The sequence below is a fragment of the Pongo abelii genome, chromosome 15 (genome assembly GCF_028885655.2).
Source record: "Pongo abelii isolate AG06213 chromosome 15, NHGRI_mPonAbe1-v2.0_pri, whole genome shotgun sequence".
Lineage (NCBI taxonomy): Eukaryota > Metazoa > Chordata > Mammalia > Primates > Hominidae > Pongo > Pongo abelii.
The window spans coordinates 73,007,311-73,016,178 of NC_072000.2; the positions used below are offsets into that span (position 1 = coordinate 73,007,311).

At 51.3% G+C, this 8,868-nt stretch overlaps 1 protein-coding gene across 2 annotated transcripts; it reads right to left on the bottom strand.

Annotated features, from left to right (window-relative positions):
* Positions 1-1,377: 1,377 nt before the first annotated feature.
* On the bottom strand, positions 1,378-8,373 carry ZFP36L1 (ZFP36 ring finger protein like 1). Of its 2 annotated transcripts, none has more exons than XM_024231122.3 (2): positions 6,593-8,373; positions 1,378-4,195 (listed from the first exon to the last, which is right to left on the bottom strand). In XM_024231122.3, exons 1-2 carry the CDS (start codon positions 6,647-6,649, stop codon positions 3,236-3,238), a joined length of 1,017 nt encoding a protein of 338 aa, XP_024086890.2. In that variant the 5' UTR covers positions 6,650-8,373; the 3' UTR covers positions 1,378-3,235.
* Between the last annotated feature and the right edge of the window lie 495 nt (positions 8,374-8,868).

The following is an 8,868-nucleotide window of genomic DNA, read 5'->3' on the forward strand; positions in this document are numbered from 1 at the left end:
GGTATGCCTGCAGGGAATGAGCTCAAGGTGAATGATTAAATGTCTTTTTTACTTTTACTCTGAAAGGAAGATCACATGCCACCACCACCAACCACCACCACCACCTCCACACACACACAAAGTTCATTTCCTCCTTAAGGGACAAGAGGCCTAGGAATGGCTAAGCAGTCCTAAGAAGGGCTGCTTTTCCCCTTCCTAAACCACCAGCCCCTGCCCTGGAACAGGTAATAGTCCCTATTTTTCCACCTCACTCCTGACCCCCAGTAGATATCTGATGACCAGGGAAATGAGTTGAGAGTAGAGGAAGTCTCAGGGACATCCCTGGCCTGCCCAATGTCTGCTGCAGACCTTCGGAAGAGGCCTGGTGGAATCATGGTGACTCAGCTGAACTCCCAAAACTTCCTGGGTGTAAAGGAATCAAAGGCAAGTGAGCTTCAAATAGCAATCTCTGCCTCTCCCCAAATAAATCCTCCCAGGGCTCAGTCAAGATTTTTAGAAAGTTCCAACTCCTCTGGCAGGTGAAATGCCACCTCTAAGTGGTCATCTAGCCTTGGTGGGGGTGCATCTAGCCAAGGAGACCCCACCTTTCCCAAGATAACACACCTAATTTCGCATAGCATCTGAGATTGTAACTAAGGTGGTGGGAACCCTTGGTGACTTGCTGTGTTGTATTGGCCAGTGTTAACACTCACTTCCCCTTAACAGCCCTCCAAACCCAAAAGGATATGTCAAACCCAGTCCCAGTCCCCAGTTCCTTGTGACTGAGCCCCTCACCCCGCTGGACGTTCCTCTCCAAGCAGGCAGTACTTCCTTATACCCTCCCCACACGGGTAGGTGTTGAGAGGCTAGGACTGAGGTAAATTTCTTGTGGGCAAAATGAGCCCAAGGCACCCCAATAAAAGAACTCACTCAAATCCAAGCCTGCAAGTGTGCCATGTGCTAGGTCCTCCTTTATCATTTTGGCACCCCAAACACCATCTAAAGGAATGAAGAGCACAGGATGGACAGGACGGACTGGAAGGCCCTGAGCCTTGACTGCCCAGAAGAACCGCAGAGGCCACACAAGTGTCAGCAAGGCTGGGCCCGTTGCTATTCGGCCAACAACTAACACACTGCACAGTCTTTTCAGAAGTAATACAGCAGGAAGTACACGCTCCTTTGCAGAAAACCTCCACCCCGTCCCGTCTAAGCTCAGCAAACTGCCAGCATCAAGGAAGGGAGCTATAGGCTTAGCTATAGGGATGAGAGATGCCGCCAACCACAGCCACAGCCCTCTCTCTCCGCCTCCCCCTCCCCAGGACTTGCAAGGTATACCAGGGGAGAACCTTACTGGCAAAGTCAAACCAAAACCAAGTAAAATCAGCTCCACCATCAATGTTTCTTGAAAAAACGGGGTTTATTGATTTTTAAACTGCAAATAGTCGTTACAAAAAGTTTTTTTTTCTTTTAAATAAATTCACACAAAGAAAGAGAAATAGAAAGCGACGGTAGTGACCAGCAAGAGGAATAATAATTACATTCATCTTAATGTGTGTGTGCCAGTTCTGTTTACATTAACATTGGAAAACTCCAGACCTGGAATCCAGAACCTCAAATCTGTGAGTGGAATGTCTTGAGATGGGCACGTGGAAGTCAAAGGGTTTCTCTTTTTTTTTTTTTCCCTTTTAGAAGCTATACATAAAAAGTTGTTTTCCTTCTGTACTGTCACAGAACTTTTACATACATTCTCAGTCCTAGTTGTGAAAGGCCTAAAGAGAAAGAAACTCAATTTGCAGTCCAACACAAAGGGGGGAATTTCTAAAATAAATAATCCAACAGTTTTTTGCATTTTTTTAAATTAATTTTTCATTTTTTTAAAATAAAATAACCAAAAAAGTGTAAAGTTACAAAAAATGTCGTTGAAGAATAATATATTAAAACTGTGGAAAAAAAGGAAAAAGACACGTCACAAAATTTTAAGATTAATATGAAGATCATAATTTAACATAAAAGAATATATTCTATGGATTTGTCATCCCGATAAATATGAACAAAATTAACAAAAAAAAAGCATAGTTTGGCAATAAATACGTTTTGATAAGTTAAATAAGCTTTTTTATATTGATGTGCAGTGACAAGCAAAATTTTTGCTCTCCAATTTCTGAAAGTTATATGAAGTTTAAAACCCAGGGAAGAAAGCATGGCGTGAGTGCTCTAAGGATAGACCTACGGTATTCTAGAGCAAAAACCATTAAAGCTACTTCTACAGGAAATCGTTTTACACAGATATTGTATGTGGAATGAATACCATTAACTGCTCACCCCTTACTTTTTTTTTTTTTAGCTTTTCTCTCATTTTTTTTTTTTGTTGTTATTTTTTTTAAAAAGATGTCACATATGAACTGGGGAACTTTAGCACCAAAATCAAGTCTCTCCTAGTCCATCTAGCTTCCCCTTCCTCCCCACTTAAAAAAAAGAAAAAATTAAATCACAAAGTCCCACTTAAGTCAAAATCTTCGTCCGCTTTTTCAGCCTTCCTTCCTGCAGACCTACACAAACCCAGGCAAGATTAGTCAACAGGGGTTCAGATCGGGAAGAAAAAGGTTTTGAATGTCAAGACAGGTTTCCCCCAAAACCCTGGTCTGGCAACAACTCTTCCAAGGGGCCGGGGGGTACAGGTGGAGAGGTGCCGCCGGGAAGAGGGGAGGAGGAATAAGTGTGCGGGAGACTGAAATGAGGGAAGGTGCAGTTGTGTCGCCAGTGGAGGGGGCTGCTGGTTCCGGGTCTCCACCCCCCCATGGGCAGAGGCTCCGGGAGGCCCACGGGTGCCCTCTGGCGCTGAAGAGGTAATGTAGTCACAGTGACAAAGTTAGATTACAAGGCACTAAGTTGCTTCTGTAAACTGTTACTGCTTTTTCTCTTGTGATTTGGCACTTAAGGCTTAAGCCGGAAAAAAAAAAAAGGCATCTACTGACAAAATAGGGGACTTGTCTGTTATGCATGGTAAGTGGGCTATAAAATCCAGGGAGGGGGTTTCAAGCCAGAAGAAGCTACTGACAAATTGACTTGTCCTTATGTTAGGTGGGGTTATGAGGGGGAGAGGGAGGGCACATTCTGAGGTGCTGGGGGAAAGGGGTTGAGCTTAACCTTGTTAATGTAGGGCCTGTGGGGAATTGGATGGGTAGGGAGAAGAGGGTATGGGATGTGGGTGCAGGGTAGGGGCTGGAGTAGGCAGGAGGTCCCTCCCTACCCTGTCTTAGTCATCTGAGATGGAAAGTCTGCTGAAGATGGGCAGGCGTCTTGAGTTGTCCAAGGTCGGGGAGTCTGAGCCACTGTGGCTGCTGCTGGAGCTGCTCAGGTAGCCCTCCTGGTCCGAGAGAGAATCCTGAGGGCTGGGGGGAGAGTCAAACATGTGAGGGGACTCGGACATGGGCCGGAAGAGGAAGGTGGTCGGGGAGCCACCCCCGGGCAGCCCCATGCTAGGGGCAAAGAGGCTTGCCAGCTCCTGGCTGGAGAAGGCAAAAGGGTTATTGGTGCCATCAGGCAGGGTAGGTGAGCCCAGGAGGTCATCGGCGCTCAGAATAGGGGGTGGGGTGATGGACGTGGGGCTGTCCAGCAGCCCGGTGGCAGCGGCGGTGGCAGCGGCACTAGGAAACCCAGCAAAGCTAAAGCTATGCTGGAGGCGGGGACGGTCAGCGGAGAGGTCCCGGGCCCCGGCCAGGGCACGGCGCTCTTCGGCGTTGTGGATGAAGTGGCAGCGGGGCCCGTAGGGGCAAAAGCCGATGGTGTGGAAGGTGCGGCACAGCTCCGTCTTGTACTTGGGGTGGCGGGTCAGGCTGCGGAGCTCGTGGATGCCGTGTGCGAACTGGCACTTGTCCCCGTACTTACAGGCACCGTTTTCCTCAAAGGGGCGGCACAGCTCCGTCTTGTAGCGGCTGGAGTTGACCTGGCCGCCCCCAGGCTGCTTCTGGGTGGGCAGCAGCCGCTCGCCCCCTTCCGAGAAGGAGCGGTCTCGGAAGCGGCTGTCTCGCGAGCTCAGAGCGGGGGCTGGCTCACCCTTGAGGCTGCTGATGAGCTGATTCTGGTGGAACTTGGAGCTGGGCAGGGTGACTGAGTGCCTCCGAGGGAAGCCCCCACCAGCAGGGGTGCCCACTGCCTTTCTGTCCAGCAGGCAGCCCCCTGCACTGGGAGCACTATAGTTGAGCATCTTGTTACCCTGAAGAGAGAAGAGAAAGGATGGTAAAGACGGAGGACATCCACCAGGATGTCCACTATGGGCAGCCCCCTACACAATCACAAACGCCCGCTCTTTCTCAAAGAACTCACCTCTACCTCTGCTCTAGCAAGCTCCCTTCCCTCTCTCCCTCCCATAGGCCATTCACCTGGGTTTATTTTGGCTCCATGCGTAAGAAACCACAAGATCCAAACTGTGTGACAAGCACCCTGCTCCATGCTGACTCCTGCAATGCAACCCCTATATCCTCTGTCCCCAAAGCTACCACTTTAATCTGTAAAGTTCAACTTCTTTACTAGTCAAACAGATTCTTCAACTCAAAATATCTCACACAACCCAGACCTCTCTAGATTACCGCACCCCGCCCCCGCCACCGCCCGCAACAAAAACAGGTAAACCTCAGAAAGGAGTCTATCATAGGCTAGGTTAGGTCCCCTTCCAATCAGTCTCTGCTTAATTGATACCCCCTCCTTCAAGACCTGGCCAAAGACTCTCAACTTCCTCCTTCAGAAGTGTTCCCTTCCTTTGGCAACAGGTTTTCAGACTGCCTTTGCTTTTTCTTGTGGGGAGGAGATTGGGGGCCTGGTCTGAGGTTGGGGGAGGCAGGGATGTGATTCCTGAAAATAAAACTCTTTGCCCTAAGTTCCCGGAAGAGATATTTTCTACAATAATCTCTCTCACCATTTCCACTCACCCCCAGCCCACCCCGCCCCCTTCACTGAGAAGATGCCTTTGCAATTAGTCTTTTGGCTGCAAGAGCAAGCTTGGATAAGAGCTCCAGTGTTTAATCTTTAACGCAAAGCTGCAGATGGAAAGGAAAAGGAAAGCACCAACCCCCCTATCCACCTCCTAGTCAATAGCGGATTGGGGGTGGTGGGGATGGGGGCAGAGCCACCAATGGCAGGTTTCTGTTCCAATAGGACCCTGGTCACCTGCCCAAATTGTACCCAAGATTTGGAAAGGGTGCAGGTCAGGGACCTAGGAGTTAGTTCCCAGCCCATGTGGGTGTCATTGTGCAAATTTTAATGTTGGTCCCTTAGGATCAGCAGGGGGGGACCGGGAATCTGTAACTGCAACCACCCCACCGAGAGGATTACAGGAACCCAGTCGAGAGCTGGTTCCCAACAATGAGGTTCATTTAAAAAGTCCTGAGGGGGGGGGGGGGGCCAAAGAAAGAAATAGATCAAAGAGCGGGAGAGTCGAGAAAAGAAGGAAGAAGTGTTGGGGAGCGCTGGCAGCCGGGCTGGCAAGTGGAGTTTGGGAATGTGCAGGGACGGAAGGAAGCTGAAAAATTCAAACTTTTTAAATGCTATTCTTCAGCTCCTCGGCGTCCCTGCACCCCAACCCTGCAGCCCTGGGGCGTTGGCAGCTGCACCAACAGGAGCAGCAAGCTGGGAAAACAGAGCAACATGACCCGACGTGTTAAGAGAAGGCAAAACACTTCAGCAATTAAAAAGTAGCCCAGCAGCTTTACCCTCTCAAATTGGGAGGGGGAGGTTGGAAAGAAATTTAACAACATGCATGGACTTTTGCTATGTACATTTAAACCGCAGTCCTGGAACATTCCGAGTTTAAAATTTGCTTTTTCAACACTGGCTGATAAGCAACAAGTTTCAAGGAGGCCCCCATTAAATCCTTACTCGCAGGGCTCTTGAGTTCAAGCCAGCATTTTGTCACCACCTCCCCCCCCAACCCCGCCCGCAATCGATGAGCCGCAATGCCTCGGCAACACAGGTAAGCGGGTCAATATGAATGCCTCTTTCACCCCAAAGTTTGCTGCACGATCGGCTATCGCGGGAAGAAGCCCAACGGAGCTAGCGCGGACTCAAGCCCCACTGCAAACTTCTCTGCAACATCTTTTTGAATCACAACTTGGCCTTTCTTCCTCGCATATCCCCAGCTCCCCCGCAAAGAGTGGAGGAAAACATCGTCCCGAGACTCACTTCCCCAAGGGACCTCCCACTCCCAACCCCACGGGTGGGTAATGCTCCTGGACAGACCTAGGGCACAGACTGGGAACCCGATCAGACCAGCGAACCTGGGATCCAGCAGCACGTTACGTAAAACAGAATCGCCCAAAACTTGTCCCAATCCCAGCCCTCCCCCCGAGGCCCCCGGGCTGCCCTGCCAGGCAAACTTCGCCCCTCGAAACCCTGGCCTCCAGATTCACATGTAATCCCCGCCAGGAACTGTTGAAACTCAAAGGGTGGGAAGGACGGGGCCAAATTCCTTCAAACTTGGGAGAAATGCGGGAGGAGAAAAGAATCATCTCGCTGCACCACCTTCCCCATTGCCTTCCAAGACCCCAACTTTTGGGGGTTCTTTTTTAAGGCAAAAGAAAAAGACTTTTTGAAAAGCAAATGCTCCGCCCCCCTTTACCTTGCATAAAACTTCGCTCAAGTCGAAGATGGTGGCAGACACGAGGGTGGTGGTCATCCTGTGCGCTCGCGCGGGCCAGGGGCGAGGATCTGGTGTGTCGCGAAGGTCCCGGTGCGGGGAAGGCGCAGCCTCTCCTGTCTGGAGTCCCACACGCCAGTTACCGGCGCCCCTCGCCTTTCTGACTCCGGGCTGGGGCGCGCAAAGCCCAATTTATAAAGTTTCAGATTTGGTGGGCCGGGGGGAGGAGGAGCTTTAAACTTATTTAAATGAGGAAGAGGAGGAAAAAGAAGTTGATTGACACTGGAGTTGAATCAGCCATGCGGTCAGGCGGGGAGGGGGGGCAGGGGGAGGAGAAGAAACTTTCAAAAGGAAGAAGGGGGAGGGGAGACGAGAAAAGAAGGCGGAAAAAAAAAAAACCCACTCCGAGCCGCGCACAACTTTTTTTTTTCTTAAAGAGGAAAAGTTTCGAGTCGGCTGACTTCCCTACCCGGCGCTTCAGGCGCCCCCTCTCCGGGGCCGCGCGGGCGCAGAGCGGGAGGGGCGCGCCCCCTCCTTTGTCAGCCTCAGAGCGCGGCTGTGACGTCACTCATTCCACTCCCTCCGGGGTTCTTGTTGTCGTGTTGTTGTTTTTTGTTGGGCAGGAAGGCGGGCTCGACTTTCTCTTTTTGCCAGCGGGAGCTGAAGCCCGTCCTTAGCGCCCGGGCGGCAGTTTCCATCTTGAGCTGGCGGTCCCCTTGAAACTTCCCCAACTGTCTGCACAACTTACCTTTTCCCGACTTCTCTTCGACACTCGGCTCCCTTCCGCAAACCGGGCAGGCCGAGGACATTAGAAATTTGGGACGCACAGAATGTTCAAGCCTAGGATTTTATGTTGCTGTTTTTTTTCCAGCGGGGCGTAGGGTGGGGCGCGGTGCTGGGGGGACTAGGGAAACTTTTTCCCCAGGAGAACATGGCCTGGCGGGGGCGAGCGCGGCACAATTTAGAGCGCCGCACGCGTCGACATTCGCGCTCGCTTTGCAGCCGGCGCTCTCCGGGTGTGGGCGGGTGGGGGGTGTCGCAAAAAAAGACTACAACTCGGGCCGATTGTTTGTTTTACTCGGCCTAGGCGTGGCGTTTCTTTTCACGCATCCAATCTTTAAACTTTTTAGTCAAGAAAACCCTAATCCTTCCTGAATGCCCCTTCCTCCCAGAAAAAGCCCACCGAGCAACTCACTACTTTCCACGCGCGCTCCGAATTCCGGGCGGCGCCACAACCCTCCCTCCTCTTCCATCCTCCCCACACACACCTCAAGACTCTAGAACAATGAAAAAAGGTTACTTTGGTAAGAATGAAGGTAAAGAGGTGGATGGAAGCGGCACTTTTATTGTTGCTTCTCGGTCGCCCCCACGGGAGTGGAACATATGGCTTGTCACGCTGCGCCGTTTTGGCGGGAGATGGAGAGGGGGGCATGGGAGCCACGAAACCAAAGGGCCCGCAATGGAGCATGACTCCCTTGAAAATGATAAAATACATAGTTAGGTTTGGATGTCACCCACCCAAATAAAAAGTTAACGTGTCCCCCACCCGCCCCCTGCGCCTTGGCCCGAGTGCTGGCGTGATGACCCAGGCGGAAGTCGCAGGGCTGCGCTTCTTTCCGATTTCCACTCGGACTCCGCCGCCCCCTCGGCCCTCGCACGTTTCTTCCCAGCACTCGAGGCCGCCGAGTCTGTTACGAAACCCGGTGCTGCGGAGTGGCTAAGATTGAGTTCCATTGCGATGTAATTAGGTCACCCCATTATGAGCACGTTTCTTTGGAAAGGACGGGGCGGGCCGAAGAGAGCGCATTCTCACCACCCCCAACACACACTTTTTTTAACAACTGCATTTCTTATTTATTCGTAAACATCTGGGCAAACCCAGCGAAACCTTCCAAATCACAACTGTTTGAGAAACCGGCTGTTTTTCAACTTTGCGAAACACAACTTTTGCTGCAGCCACGAACCTACGTGATCCCAGCGGGGTCGGCTTTCATTGTCTCTTCTGCCCGAAATGGATGGCCCCCACTTTAACCCGGCTGCTGCTCCTCGCTTGTTCTGCTGCTGCCCTCCAGCCGTCTGTTGCTTCCCTCCCCCTGCTCCCATTTTTCAGCTTTTCTTGAAATCTGGCAAGCGCCAGAAAGGGAAATAACTTCCATCCACCTTAATTTAAATCATTCAAGTGTAGGTTTCTTTCTTAGAGGGATGTTTGCTCGTTCCTTTCCCAAGTGGGTGTTGGGGCGGGGCGGGGGGGGGGTAGA